Raw genomic sequence first — 15,286 nt, forward strand, 5'->3', positions numbered from 1 at the left:
TCCTTTCAGCTCTGTGAAGGACACTGTTTTTAACTGAAGTTCTCTGGGATCAGTTTTAACTCACATGAGCTTATTTTAAGAGAGAGCCATGGCACCAAATCCTGCGCTGACCTGCAAGCTTGGTCCCTGAATATTAATTGTTTCCATTTGAATGTCCCTTAAAACATCCAGAATTTCAGGTCAATGTAACTACCTTTGCTACTAATTTAATTAGCATTCATTTAGAAGAAAACATCCTTTGGCATTTGACAGCATTTAAACTTTATGTTGCTTGTTCAGAAATAACTCCCAAGGGGAAAAAGTCACTTAGGGAATGTTTGAAAAATCCCAAACTATTTGGAGATTAAACTGTTGCTTTACTTTCCTTCCTATGTGATTCCTCATACTGAAATAAGCCTTGGGCTTTTAAATCCTCAGTTTGCATGAAGGAATGTATCAGATAATAATAATAATATTCACTGAATATATTTGTATCAGCAGCAGCATCAGTTTCTCTGGGGTGGACAAGTGATTTTTGTGCTTCTTTGGGGGTTTTTGTGTATTCTAAACGGCTGCTGCTGGTTGATGAGGATGGTAACTGTTCATGTAACACATGGAATATTTTGACTTCAGTATTTCTGGGGATATTTGTAGCCTAGAAAACTCCATGGCAGCACCTGCTGAAGCAGCAAAGGCTGGTGCTCAGGTAAAAATCCATGAAAAATTTAGAAAACATGGAGATCTTGCTATCTGCTGCTAAGATGATCCAGCAGAGGTTATCACACCCCCAGGAGGGTGCTTTTCCTCCATTTTGCTATAAATCCAAACTTGAAGATAACTTATCAAAAGACTATTTTTAGAGATTATACCCCTATAAAAATCTTCAAAACGATCTTTTTTCCCCAGCCTTCAGGCTTTTCTGCCTGTCCTTTCACTGGCAGCATGATTGTAAAGCTCTTAAGCCCTTACAAAAGATAACATGCTCTTGATGAGGTTTAAAGATATCTTATTTCAGATTAATTTAAATGAACCCAGAATAAACTGACTCTGAGTAAAGCCTTTACTGAGCTAAGACTTTCTGCATTTTTGCAGCAATTAACTTGAAAGTGGCATAATTCAAGTGGTAAATGTCTGTGTGCAGGGAAGGGCCTGGACAAGGGACTGTTGGCCTTTTATCTTTTGAAAGAGGATTTTATAAATCCATTATTGTTCAAAATATGATACCAATTTGGGGAAATTTCAGTTGTGACCTCTTTTAATTTTTGAGGAGAACACACTGATATTTGAGGAGAGATAGGTGAGTTCAGGCATTGTTCTTTTTCCCTAAAAGCAAGGGAAGGGGTTGGAGAGGTGGGGTAACAGAAATGTGGATCATGGAAATGCTTTCCAGGGCAGTGCTGTTGCAGGAGGAGCTCCCTTCCCAGTGCTGATGGTTATTTGAAATTGTGGTTATTTGAAATAATTTCCTGGTGGTTGTGAGGTATCACTGAGGTGGCTGAGGGAACAGGGAGAGCTGCCTCACTGAGAGCTGTAGGTTCTGCATCCCAGCAGGAGGGGTTTGCATCCAAAAATCCAAGACAAAATAATATTTCTTCTATGTAAACATTATGTAGTGTAATTAATTCTAGAAATACTTCATTGTTTTTCGTTTTGTTGAGCGTTCAGAGGATTTTTCCCCAAAGGCTGGGCCAGTGCTGGCCTGGCTGCTGGCACTGCGGGCAGGGATTGCCATCTGCTGGCAGCCAGCCCTGCCCGGAGCAGCAGCAATTCCAGGAGAGGTTCCCAGTGCTCAGCTCCTGGAGGAGCTGTGGGAGCTGCTGGGAGCCCAGTGAGTCCCTCTGAGCTGTGCCACAGTGCCACAGTGCCCGGGGACAGGCTGCTGTCACTGTCACACACACAGCGATTCACACAGACACAGCTCCGTGTGGGGTAGAGGAAGAAAAAAGCTTTATCCTGTTGTTTCAGTATTCACAGATTCTCAACAATGACCAGGGATTGGATAGTTAGGTTACTGTCACCCTGAGAATCAGGCCTTTCCATATTGTTTTCAGAATTTCTAGCCATTTTTCCAGGAAAGTAACTGTAAACATAGGTGTTTATACATTCCATTAAAGATATGCCTGTTGATGGATATCTCTCACAGCCAGTGTGGTTGGGAAGGTGTTAACCTGACTATCCAATCCCTGGTCATTGCTGAAAACCTGTAAATTCTGAAAGAACAAATAAACCCTTCTTCTTTCACCACACCTCAAGCTGTGTCCGTGTGAATCATTTCATGTCTGACAGTGACAGGTTACCACCTTCCCAACCACCCTGGTCGTAAAAACGTCCATCAAAAGACATATCTTTAATGGAATGTGTAAACATCTATGTTTATAGTTACCTTCCTGGGAAAGTGTCTAGAAACTCTGAAAAACAATATCAGAAGGCTTGATTCTCAGGGTGACAGGTCAGGGCTGCCCAGAGTGTGCCAGGAGCCAGAGAGCCCTGCTGGGACTGTGAGCTGGGATAGAACTGGGATAGAACTGGGACTGAGCTGGGATAAACTGGGGTAGAACTGGGATAGAGTTGGGACTGTGAGCTGGGATAGAACTGGGATAGAACTGGGATAGAGCTGGGACTGTGAGCTGGGTCTGTGAGCTGGGATAGAACTGGGATAGAGCTGGGACTGAGCTGGATCTGTGAGCAGGGACTCAGTGACACTCCTGCAGGTGTTGAAGGACTCAGTGACACTCCTGCAGGTGTTAAAAGGGTTGGACAGGGCTTGGAGCATCCTGGTCTGTGGAACAGGACCCTGCCCATGGCAGGGGTGGAACAAGATAGGCTTTGAGGTCCCTCCCAACCCAAACCAAGAACTGGCTTCCAAAAGCTAAAACCAGTCAATTCTGGGAGCTTAGTTTGGGGCAAAATGCAGAAAGAACCTAGAGACATGAGAAGGGTGGGGAGAGTTCACATGAAAGAAGCAGCAAAGTCTCTGTTTGTGCCTGTAAATAGTGCTCCTGGTTACTGAGGATCTGAGCAGCAGCCAGCCTGCCCATCCCTGTCACCTTGGAGCATCCTTGGCCAGCACCACAGAGGCTTCAGGTGCTTCATTTCTGTAACTGCTGTGGGATTCATGTGGGACTAAACTGAGCAGGGGCAAAGGCACCACAGGGTGGGGAAACTCCTTTTCCAAAGCCCCAGAACAGTGAATACATCTTTCCTGAGGGATGTTTCAAAACCAGCAGGTTTAGTTTGTTTAGAACCCCCAGCCCACACCTGCACAGAGCTGCAGTGGCTCTGCTGCCAGAGCCTCCTGGCTCCCTGCAAACAGGAGTTAGCTCTGGCTGTCACAAGAGGGAACTGCAGCACCACTTTGGAGTTGCTAAAACTGCTCTTTGCTTACAAATAAGATTGGCTTTTAATTTGTGCATGAAATTGTCCATTTTTATTGCTTTTGAGAACTTTATTTCTGGTCAGGTAAAACTTGTTAGTATCTTAATGGCTTTTCAAGGCTTGCAGAGCCTTTTTGAATTAACTGATTTGCCATGGTAAATTTAAAAGTGCATTTTTTCCCAGCACAGAGGTTCATTTAAAAAGGAATGAGCTGTAGGAAAAGCAAGGACAAGGATCCCTCTCATGTTCTCCTTCAGATAGATGCACTGCTAAAGGAGGGAACATCTCCATGTGGGTATGGAATGAGAGAAGCTGATGCCAGAATCCCCTGGAAAATGGAAGAGAAGATGACCTGGCCGGTTGTCTACAAGATGAGTGGAAGTGAGGCAGCCCCTGAAGCGGTACCAGTCTGGCACTGAGATCCCAGGGATCCAGCTGGCATTCCCAGGGTGAGTCTGGAGTGTGTGGAGCTCCCTGGCACTCACAGGAACTGCTGGGACATGCTGGGGGCTCCCTACACCTGGGTATGGCTTGGATTTATCAGAGCTTTTCTTCTGCTCTTGAATTTTGTCCCAACCTTGCTTTTCCCAGTTTTTAAGAGTAGGGAGTCCTCATGTGAGCAGGTGAGAGCAGGATATCTGCAAGTGTCTGCTGGGGAAGGTGACTTTAGGGCTTCCTTGTACCCACCTGAGCTGTAGTTTTTTAATATGTGGTGGTGCTGGGCTGATGGTTGGACTTGGTGATCTTAAAGGTCACCATTAACCATTCCCTGATTCTATGAAAATGTAGAATAAAAGATTCTGAAGAAATCCTTCATTTTGCTCTAAAGAGGACATTGAAATTAACTTGCTCCATTTTTTTCCCCAGTGTTTATGGTCCACTGGAATGGTCAAATCAAGAAATAAACCTTAGACAAACATGACATTTTAGAAAGTCTTTCACAATTCGTGATAATGAGCACACGCCTTTTTCTTCAGCCAGTTTGTGTTTTGCCATTGTGTTCCTTGCTGGCACAAGCCAATGTTCTTTCAGAGGACACAGGAAGATCAAATAAAGATGTTTTCAGCCCATGTCTGACTTTGCCCAGCACATGAGCTGAAATTACACAGGCCAGTGGTTGTTTGTGAATGCAGCATCTTCACTCTGGTCAGTTGTTTTCAACCAGGAAATGTGGGGCTGAACCAAGAGCTGGGACACACATCCCAGCTGAGCACTTCAGTCCCTTGTTTTGCAGGAGTTGGAACAAAGGAGCAGCCAAAAATGTGATCCAGTCTCCAGCTGTTCCCACCCCTGTGTGCAGGATCAGCCAGAGCACCCTGCTAAAACCCTTCTTGGAGTGTCCCAGGTGGCTCCAGCTCTGCTGCCTCCCCTCCTCAGCCCCCTCCTGCCCTGAGCCTGGCACGGGAGGTGAGGGGTGGTGCTCAGGGGGCTGCAGCTGCTGCAGGGCAGTTTGGGGGCTGGGGGTGTCCTGGGGGTGTCCTGGGGCTCCTCCCAGCTTTGTGCCAGCCCCATGGAACTGTGCTGGAGGTGACTCTGGCTCATGGCCTGAGTCAAAGTCAAAAGCCTGCACCAGGGAGTCTTCCTCAAACTCTTTGCTGCACACAGAATGCATTGCAGGTTGTTTTTTCTCATCCAAGGGAACAGAATGGAGTAATTATTAACTTCATTTTTCTGTCACAGCAGAAGAATCAGATGGAAAATGCAGCGTGGTAAGCCTGGAATTCTAACTTGGTCCAGGAGTTAGGATTCAGTGCAAATCCAAATGCACAAAACCACCAAAATCCAAGATACATTAAACACCTTTCAGTTCTGAAGAAAATGCCAAGTAGACAGTAAAAGCCACAGCAACAGGTTGCACTAGTGTATAAATCACAGCTCACATCCTCCAGAAAGCTGCCATTTCTCAAATCATAAACCCTGGGTATTTCTGCCTGGGTTCCCTTGCAGAATAACAATCACAGGATGGGAAGCAGTGGGTGAAGTCTTTATATGAAGAAGCTGGAACCTGTCCTGTGACTGGCCCTGAGCTGTCCTGGGGGGCTCAGGGGAAGGAGCCAGAGCTGCTCTGGCTCTGATAATCTGTGCTTGGAGACACTGGGCTCTGTGTTCAGCTGCTGCCACCCCTGGGCTGTGCCCAGGGCTCCTGGTGCTGCTCTCACCTCCAGCTCTGCAGGGCCCCAGCGCTCCCAGGAGCTGCTGCTGGTGAACGAGGTGCCAGGGAGATGGGGCCATGATGTGCCAGCTCCAGGGGAATCTGCCATCCCTCAGGTGCCAGGAGCTGGAGCTGCACAAGGGCAAACCCAGCTCATTACTGTGGCTGTTCTGTGACAGCCGTGGGACTGACCCAGGAGCGGCTCACGGAGATCTATGCCCCGTGGTGCTGTTCCACAGCTGCAGCTGGGTTTTGCAGGTATCTCAGCATTTGGCTGAGTGATGCTTCTCTCTGCCAGCAGAAATGATGTGCAGACCCAGAGCCCTAGGAAGCAGCACATGGAATTAATAATTTAGTAGCTTAATACATGGATTTTTTCAGGTCTTTGGTCGCGCAGTTATCAAATAACGCGGCCTTTACTTTCATGATGTAAATGTGAGTAGAAGTAATGTCTAGCAATTTGTAAGGGAGCTTTCAAATGCTAAGATTGGTGTGACTAATAAAATGCATTTCATTAGACAAATTTTCCACACATAAACCTATTTTGTGAATGCAATAATCTGATATTCTCATATGTTAGTCTGCAGGTCACAAGAGAGTATGGGAAAATCATAAAATAATTCAAGGCATATAAACTTGGCTTTTGATTCGCTAGTAAATCAGGGTTCTTTCTTAAAGGAAAAAGGCCAATTGAAAGAAATGTGATTTAAAAATTAATACCAGTATCACAAAGCTATAAAGATTTTATTACTTGGAGCATTCCCTTTGTGAAGATGAGTTGGTCTGTCCTTGTAATCTCCTCTAAAGCAGTGTAGGCTGCAGTTATTTATAGGGATCATATAGAATTTGTAAAATGAAGCGTTTCTTTGCCAGCCTCCTGCATGTGGGTGCAGATTCCCAGAGGTTCCAAGTACAGTAACAAAGACAGAAATGTGACATTTCAGTATGTGATCTCTGGCTACTGATGTAGTGATGAAGATTGGGATGTGCTTTAAACATACTGGCTATTTTAACACTAAAAATGGCCCATTTGCTTTGCAAAGTGGGGGGAGGTCAGTGAGGTTCTGACTGTTCCTGCCCAAACACCAGGCACTAAAAGGATTTCTCCCCTTAAAAGCGCTTCTCTCACAGGAAGCCTTGCAGCCCTGCTGCATTACCCTGTTCCTCCTCCTAATTTGGGCCCTAATTCCCTTAAAGCACTGTATACATTTAAAACATTTGAAGTGATTGCCAGCTTTGAGCAGTTAATGGGAACAAAGACCCAAAGGTTGCCCTGAGACCAATCTGTCTGAGCACCTCGGTGAGCTGGAGGCTAAAAAGGAATCTCATTTCTGAGCCCAACTGCCCATCCAAGTGTAACTCTGGAAATTGAGTATCTCAGTGTCCCAGCACAAACAGAGAGGGAAAAACATAAAACAAGATCACGTAATTGGGAACAGATAGAAATGAGGGAATTGTTGTTCTTGTGCATTGTCCTTCAGCAGAAAAGCAGTAGATTCATTTTGCCACAGACCATTCTGAGTATTTTCTTAAGCCTTCTGTGCTCTCCTTGTTTTTATATTTTGAAACTGTCCCTCTGCTTCTTCTTTTGGCTGTTGGACTGAGGTCTATTGTAGAATTGATGGCTGCAGTTCATTCCTCAGTTCCCAACAGAAGATGTGTTGTTTAAAATAATGTCTATATTGTTACTGTGTTCTTTGCTGCAGTTGCAGCTTTGATCTCCTTCAGGTGCAGCTGTGGACGTGCAGGGCTGCACTCACAGGGGAGCAGTTTCCCAGAGTGGTGTGAGCAGCAGGGACTCGCTGCCCTCGCTTGTGGCAACTGGGCCTGGAAGGATCCCAATCCCTCAAGGTCAGATGCTCTTGTCAGGAATATGTGATTCCTGTTGGAAATTATTTCCATGAGATCAGATGGATAGATATAATTAGCAGAACCAAACCAGATAGGATTCTTACAGGAGCAGCTGTGCAGCCAACAAAGTTATTGTATCAGAGATTTTTTTTTTTTTTCCAATAAGTATTTTACACAGAGTCATATTTCTTTTCACAACAAATTGGATCTTATCCCAAAAGGATTTGCTTTATAGCAAAGCCAGACAAAGAAAGTAAAGCTCATGGTTTGTTCCCGTGTCTCAAAATGTTGTGATAGGCTGAACTGTGCATGGCATAATAAAGTGTTCCATAGCCCTGAGTTTTATTGTAAGATTGCTCCCATTCTGGAGAAGCAGTAATGAAATCCCCTTCCTTTGGGGATGCCTGGGGAGGGCTGTTCCTCCCAGCTGTGGTGTGGGTGTGATGTTGGACACGTTCCTGCCCCCTGCTCGGGGATCCCTGCAAGCAGCCCTTCCTTGGGACTGAACTTCTGGGAGCAGGTGATGCTTAGCAGAGAGCTGATAACTACAGGGATACCTGCACAGGAATCCTGAACAGGGCTGGCCTGGACAGGAGAGGGATGAGAGAAGAGTGGAGGGCTCAGAACACACTGATCCCTGTCACACTGGAAATACAGGGGGGTCATGAGTGTTATCTGCATTTACCGTGGGGGGCTTCATGGGTATAAAGAGACTTAAAGCAGTTTCCACCCTTGTTTCCCTCCCTCTTCAATAAACTGACCCCTCCTTAGAGATTTCAGATGTTTCAGTGTTTCAGATTGCTCTGAAACAGAGCTGCAGTTGGAGGAACAGGCAGAGGTAACCTTGAACCCCTGAATTCCTGCCTTTTTAGACAATTGAATGCTTATAGCCAACCCCTGGCACCAGTGAGCCAGGCAGCTGCAGCACATTCCAAATATTGCTCTATTTAAAGCATCCCAGGGCTCTCAGAGCAACTGCAGAGGCAAACCTTAACCTGCCATTAAACTAGCAGAGGGGGAATGGCAGAACCAGGTAAGAGGCACAATTAAATGTGAATGTAATAATATACTGAAATGAATAGATCTGAGCAATGCAGTGTGAATATACTCAGCTACCTGTATTCTTGTCTGATACACTGTATATATTTTACTTTTCAGCAAGAAAGTGTAATCACTTTAAAAGCTAATTCTATTAACAGCTTGGGTTTATCCTGTGTTTTTGAATCCTACCCTTTTTTGTTTTCTTTATTTTTTGTAGTTGTCATTCCAAGTTAGCTGACACAATAGGACAGTGTGTAAAATGAGTTATGTTTGACAGCATTTTTGGTACACTGTGTGTAGCTGAGCTCCAAGTGTAGTGCCAAGTGAACACAGAATAATTTAGATTTTAACCCCACAAAGCTCAAGTGGCAGAGCAAAATGAAATTTTAATAATGACCTTTCCATTGTAAGCACACTTCACTCTCTCCAAGGAGAAAATGCAGTTTATAAAAATGCATTTTATATCTATTGTAAATTTTTATTCACTTAAATTTACAGCTGTAGCTGTGGTGTGTGCTGTGTGCACAGTTACTCAGGTAACACTTATAAAGGGGACTTTTTAATACATCTTCATAGCTACATTCAAAGTTTCTAAAGCCTTATCTCCTGGTTTTTAATGCACCACTGGTATCTAGGGAGGGTGAGTTTCTGCTAAGGCACACAAGGACACTGAACACTATTTATTTGAGTTTTCATTGGACCGGTAGCCCCAGAAATTACCCTCGTACTGCTTTAACCTGAGCTCCCATAAGAAAGGCTGGCAGTCAGCAGCTCCAGCAGAGCTGGGACAAACCCCTGTGTGCCCCCAGCAGGATCCAGCCCTGCCTTTGGGCCCCAGAGCAGTGGAACAGCTCAGGGACTCCCTGGGCTAAAGGACACCCAGGTTCAGGGCAGGATTTTTGTGCTGTGGGGTTGCTCATGTGTTTGATATTTTCATGGCAGACACACCATGCAGTGTCATGGTGAGACAGCTTTGCTGTGCAGAGCTTTAGAAGAACAATGTGGCAATCCTTAAATTATTAAGCATCCCTCCGAGTCTGCCTGCTTGATCTAAACTGTGCAAGGTGTTGTGAATAGTTTTACATAATTTATTAATCCCTTCAAAAACCTGTAATTCTATTAACTGTGTAAAGAGGGGCTGTAAGAGGTTGTAATATATTGGTAATAACAGGATCTCAAAGGCTGTTACTCTGCTTTCTGGCAAGAGTGTGCTGTTTGTAGGAAACTGATAGAAGGGTCTTTAAAATTCTGATGTTTTGTGGAGATGTATTGATGTGAGGCCAGTCCTGCTTCCCGTGTGCTCCACAGAGAACCTGGGCCTGCCCTGGGCTCCCCTGAGCCTGCTGAGCAGCCTGAGCCGTGGCTCAGCCACCCTGGGACACCCCGGTGTGGCTCTGGTGCCATTCCTTCAGCAGCTCCCTGTCCATGTCACTGACACAGCTTTCTGTGCCAGCCCAGGCCCCGCTGGCCCGCCTGCTTGTCCCGGTGCTGCTGGCGCTCGGCTGGCTCGTGGGCTGTGCCCTCATGGTCTACATTGTCTTCTCCTGAGGCAGGAAGGGATGGCAGTGTCACCCACAGCCCTGGGGTAAGTGATGGCAGTGTCACCCACAGCCCTGGGGTGATGGTGTCACCCACAGCACCCTGCAGTGACAGCAGTGTCACCCACAGCACCCTGCAGAGGTGGCAGTGTCACACACCAGCCCCCCGTGCCCTGCTTGGCACTGCCACCCTTTTAAATGGATTTTTCTGTGTCTTACAGGTCAGAAGAACCTACAGTGATGTTGAGGAGAAGAACATGGAAATTCAGTTTGCGTTTCTCATGACAATAATACGTATAAAATGAGTTAATTTTATTATCAACAATGTAAATGTCGTGCACACTTTTTATCCTTTGGGAGGACTCACCAAACCAATTTCCCTGTTCTCAGCTTATTTGCAATTGAGGGAGTGTTTTTGGATTCCTGTCAGACACCTACCTGCTTGCTGAACAGCAAACTTTTAAAATAGCTACTACCAGCTAAGGAACTTCAAGCTTGCTAGAAACAGGCAAGGGTTAATTTCTCATAGGCTCTGGGCAAATATTTTTAGCTTATTATGGGGAAAATCTCCTGGAGTCTATTGTTATGAAACAGAAACTTTGTATGTCCTTCAAAAAGAAAACGTCAGGATAATTCAGAGCTGGGAGGGTTGTACAGCTGAGTGTGTCTGGATCTCAGACTCACCAGGGGCCCTCAGTGTCTTCTACTGGGGGGTTTGCCTTCTTAATTATAATTGGAGACAATTACACCCCCTACACAATAATAAGCCATGTGAATTTTCAGTGACTTTGCCATTTAAATCACAGCTGAACATCAGATCACTGCATTTTCACTGACAGCTTTGGGCTTTTGAGCATGAAGATTTTTCTACTGCAGAACTGCAGTTCTGAGAAGATGAAATCATTAATAATGCAATCCCCAGTTAAAGCAGAGAATTGATTGTGAGAGGTGTGACTGGAAGATCCCAGCAAGATGTAAGTTTAAGGGAATGTGAAAAAATTCTTAATGACCCTTGATGGGGTTAAATAGAGAACGAAACTATTTTTTTGACTCCTGCTCACACAATTGCTATCATTTTGAGAACGTGAGGAAGGCACATCAGTCAGACATTCCATCTCCAACTGTGGGCACTGTCTGTTGAGCTTTAGGAATGGAAACACAAATAGATGTTTTAAATTTAAAAGTGCTCATAGTGCAGCCATGGCCATTCCTGGGCATTCCAGCAGTCACCAGGAGCACTGAAGTGTGACATTCTGTTCGGGAAGTGTCTTAACCCTGGGTTTCTTCACCTGTGAATGAACTCAGGGCACAGGGGTGATCCAGTCTCATCAGATATCCTGAAACAGAGGGGTTAAACCCTGGGGATTCGCGATTTCTGCATAGCTGCTGTGTCCTGTGAGCACCTGAGCAGCACCTCAAGGAGTCCCTGCAGTGGGGACATCCCCCTCCCTCCCTCCCTGCCAGGGGCTGGCTGCACCCAGAGCCCACCCTGAGCACACACCTCAGGGTCTCACCTTCAATTCCTCACTGAGCCCACCCAGACCGATCCAGCTGTGACTCCACAGTGACCAGGGCTGTGTTTTTACAACTCACTTCATTTACCAGGCACAGAGGGAAACAGTTCTGAAAGGTCCCACTGGCCCAAAAGAGCTCTTTGGGTGTCTCACAACGCTGGAAATCAAATGTTTCCAATTAAAATGTTAGAGATAAAATGTAAACACTACAATCTGGTTTAGCTTTACCTGGTTTTTGAGATCTGATTTGGCAGAGCAAACCAAAATAACTTTCTAGGCTGGCGTCAATATTGTCGGGCTGACTTGCTGTATACAAAGCAGAAGTTTCTGCCAGTTTTATGGGGTAATAAAGAGAGGATTATTCCAAGAAAATATGCATCCCCCACGCTGTTGGAAGATTGCTGAGCACTGCGGAGTGACCTTTTGTAACCACCTTCAGACAACCCACTTGGGTGTCTGCTCGTGGTGCAGCATGAAGCTCTCCTTACATGTGGGGGTGAAAGGTTTGGGATTTTTCATTCCTGAAAAATAAAACGAGTGTTTGAGAGCCAGGTTCTTTTCTCTCAGAGAGATGCCGGTGATTGAGGGGAGAAAAACCATGTACATTCAGATTTCTTGCAAAATGCTGGTGCTGCACTATTAAAGCCAGGTAATAACTTCAGTGTCAGGCTATTACAATATTGTTACAGTATGATGCCAGGCTTGCCCTTGGCCTGGATTTCCCCATTTCCCCCGAACAGCTCTTGGAGTAAATCGAGCAGAGAGAAGCATCTGTCCCCCTGTCCTGGGATGCAGCATGTGGCATCCTGGAAACTTCCAGGCTCATGTTTATATTCTTTCAATGCTTGTAATCCCATTTAAGGATGTTGGTGTACACCTCTGCACGACTGGTGCAGAGCATGTCCGTGGTGGAGAGCAGAGCTGTGGGGATAACACCTGCCTGAGAGCCCCGGAGTTTGGCTGGGACAGGGATAACACCTGTCCGGGAACCCCAGAGTTTGGCTGGGACAGGGATAACACCTGCCCGGGAGTCAGAGTTTGGCTGGGACAGGGATAACACCTGTATGGGAGTCAGAGTTTGGGTGGGACAGGGATAACACCTGTATTGGAGTCAGAGTTTGGCTGGGACAGGGATAACACCTGTATTGGAGTCAGAGTTTGGGTGGGACAGGGATAACACCTGCCCGGGAGTCAGAGTTTGGGTGGGACAGGGATAACACCTGCCCGGGAGTCAGAGTTTGGCTGGGACAGGGATAACACCTGTCCGGGAACCCCAGAGTTTGGCTGGGACAGGGATAACACCTGTCCGGGAACCCCAGAGTTTGGGTGGGACAGGGATAACACCTGCCCGGGAGCCCCTCTGGCTCGGACAGGGTTTGGGATGACACCTGCCAGGTGCGCTCCGCAAGGGGGCGCTGCTCACCTGCCCCCGCCCTCAGGAGCCCCGGGGCCCTCGGAGCGACCCCGAACCGGAGCCGGGGGTCTCGGTGTGACCCTGAATCGGATCCGGGGGGTCCCGGAGCGCCCAGTGTGACCCTGAATCGGATCCGGGGGGTCCTGGAGCGCCCAGTGTGACCCCGAACCGGATCCGGGGGTCCCGGAGCCCCCGGTGTGAGCCCGAACCCCCAGCGAACCCCGGATCAGGAGGGACGCGGAGCCCAGCAGCGCCCGGCACGCCTCAGGTAGGAGCCCCGGGCGGGTCCGTGGTGGGCGGGACGGGCCCTCAGAGCTGTCCGGGTCATCAGAACCATCCGGGCCGGGCCCTCAGAGCTGTCCGGACCATCAGAACCATCCGGGCCGGGCCCTCAGAGCTGTCCGGACCATCAGAACTATCCGGGCCGGGCCCTCAGAGCCGTCCGGGCCCTCAGAGCCGTCCGGGCCGCGGGGCCCGGCTCAGGTGAGGCGCTCCCTCGCCTGTGCAGGGCCCGTCTGCTCTCCCTCAGTCTCCAGCCCCGTTCCAACTCCCTCCGAGCGCTGAGGGCTTTTTGTTTGTCCTTGTTCTGGACAAAGCTGTTCGGAATGCTGGTTCCTGTGTGAAATGTTGGTTTCCATGTGAAAGTCGAGGAGCTCTGGCTTCCCCCTCTCCTGAGAGGCTCGCTCCTGTGCAAAGCCGATGCTGGGAGGTGGGAGAGGGATTTGTTGGTTGTGCTCTGTGTTTTCTGAGCTGTGGGGCTCAGGGGCAAGTGCAGACATTTATTTGCAGAGAATTTTTGTTTTGTATTTTCGTAATTCCTATGAAGAACACGCACTGCATTTGGCTCATAATTTCAGTTTATTATCAAAATGTTTTGATCAGATGACAAACTCAGAAAGCTAAAAGGAAATAGGTTTTTAAATAGACCTATTGTAGCAGTCATCTGAGGTATCTGGTACTTGGTTTGGAAATGTCTTTGCTTTGATAAACAAAGCAGTAAGTTCCTTTGCAATCTGCATGAGGATGTTTGGTACATATCATTGCAGATTTAAAGCCTTTTACCCTCTTACTTAAAGCTCCTTCAGACTCTTATAATCAGCTGTGCAGCTTTCCTGACGTGAGGACTGACATTGATCAGAACACGTACAAGTAATGTGCAGGATCAGAGCCTAAGCACTGACAGAGTCAGCCTGAAAACCCCAATGTTTGTGCCCTCCATTGGAGAACTCAGTTTTGTAGGCTTTATCTTATTGCCCAATACCATGCTTTAGTCCCATTTCCCAGTTCTATGCAGCCACTGATAAAATATGTTACAATACTTCAAGTCAAAAGTGTAGTTCAAGATTTAAATATAAAAACTATGATTTATACATTACTAGAAACTTTAAAAAAGAGCAACTTTAGAGAAGGCAAGAAAAAGCTTAGAAAATGATGAAAGGGTCTTTGATCACAATCTTACAGATTATAGGTACAGAAATTAATAAATTACCTACAATTTCAGTTGGGCTGGAAAGCTGTAAATTAACTGTTGTAAATAGGGGCTTCAGGTAATACACGCTGAAGTAATTAGTGAGAAGTTACTTAAGTACAGCAGGTCTTTGGACTCCTCTTGTGTAAATGGTTTCAAGTAAAACTGAAAACATTTGGTAGAACAGATTTCCTATAACAGCAGAGGGTACAAAGTCTGACAGTGGGATAGAAACTGTCATCTCTCTGTCGTGTTGTGATGGCTAAAATGTGTGTTACTGAGTACTTCCCTCCTCCCCTGATCAGAAATCTGCATTCACCGGCCGGGAGGAGATCATGTGTTATACTTTGCCATTTTAAAATGAATCCAAAAAGCCACTGGCTGTGGGGGCAGGGTTAAAACTACAGGTGAGGTGTGGCTGTGCATGGCCAGGTGAGTTAGGTCCTGTGGGGCTCTGGGGGGAGAAGCAGCCAGGCAGGCAGCGCTGCCTTAGTCCTTCTTCGGTGCTGTGCTGGGTGGTGACTCGGGGTTTGCATGTTTACCAAGGATTACAGACATGTCTCTAGCATATTCCCCTCAGCTTTCTTCCCTCCTCCCCTTCTCAAAATCAACAGGAAAGGTCTCTTTTCCTGGAAAGCTCCTTGAGATGTGAGGTTTGCAGTCTGTCACCAAACGCGGCACTTCTTGGCAGGATCCATGTTGTCTCTCGTGGTGCATGAAAAGGCTTCTGAAAACTCTGGGGAGTTCTGCAGTGATCCCAGCACCCTTTAAAACAAAGCAACACGCTGTCATTGCTGCTCTCCTTGGTTTGAAACAAACAACACGACCCGTATTTTGTAACTTGTTTTGTTGTGTCACCTCACTCTAATGTGGGGAACGCCCTGTTGCTGAGCTCTGGCTGTTGCTTCATTTCACCTCAATGAAATGCGTTTTGTTCTTCAGCTCATCTTGCCC

General features: G+C 46.7%; 3 protein-coding genes and 1 long non-coding RNA gene across 10 annotated transcripts in view; 3 read left to right on the forward strand and 1 right to left on the reverse strand.

Annotated features, from left to right (window-relative positions):
• PLCH1 (phospholipase C eta 1) overlaps positions 1-7,696 on the forward strand; it is a 79,261-nt gene extending 71,565 nt beyond the window's left edge. Inside the window, exons 25-26 of one of the 2 annotated variants that reach the window (XM_086843897.1) lie at positions 3,612-3,803; positions 7,213-7,696. The gene's annotated coding sequence lies outside the window, so the exon portion shown is untranslated. Of the gene's footprint in view, positions 1-3,537; positions 3,804-7,212 lie in introns of both variants that reach the window. The other variant, XM_086843881.1, reaches the window with a different exon arrangement.
• A 584-nt stretch (positions 7,697-8,280) lies between these two features.
• STRIT1 (small transmembrane regulator of ion transport 1) lies at positions 8,281-12,002 on the forward strand. Its single transcript, XM_023932732.2, has 3 exons — positions 8,281-8,390; positions 9,852-9,983; positions 10,158-12,002. Exons 1-2 carry the CDS (start codon positions 8,378-8,380, stop codon positions 9,944-9,946), a joined length of 108 nt encoding a protein of 35 aa, XP_023788500.1. The 5' UTR covers positions 8,281-8,377; the 3' UTR covers positions 9,947-9,983; positions 10,158-12,002.
• Positions 12,003-12,896: 894 nt separating this feature from the next.
• On the forward strand, positions 12,897-15,081 carry LOC147651387 (uncharacterized). Its single transcript, XR_015274493.1, has 2 exons — positions 12,897-13,263; positions 13,301-15,081. It is a non-coding gene; the product is annotated as an uncharacterized LOC147651387 (long non-coding RNA).
• MME (membrane metalloendopeptidase) overlaps positions 13,704-15,286 on the reverse strand; it is a 31,837-nt gene continuing 30,254 nt past the window's right edge. For all 6 annotated transcript variants that reach the window (XM_023932726.2, XM_086843903.1, XM_086843904.1 and 3 more), the window contains one exon: positions 13,704-15,097. In XM_023932726.2, coding sequence (XP_023788494.2) covers positions 14,998-15,097 — 100 coding nt within the window. In that variant the 3' untranslated portion in view covers positions 13,704-14,997. The remainder of the gene's footprint in view (positions 15,098-15,286) is intronic.

The sequence above is a fragment of the Cyanistes caeruleus genome, chromosome 10 (assembly GCF_971803275.1).
Source record: "Cyanistes caeruleus chromosome 10, bCyaCae1.hap1.1, whole genome shotgun sequence".
Lineage (NCBI taxonomy): Eukaryota > Metazoa > Chordata > Aves > Passeriformes > Paridae > Cyanistes > Cyanistes caeruleus.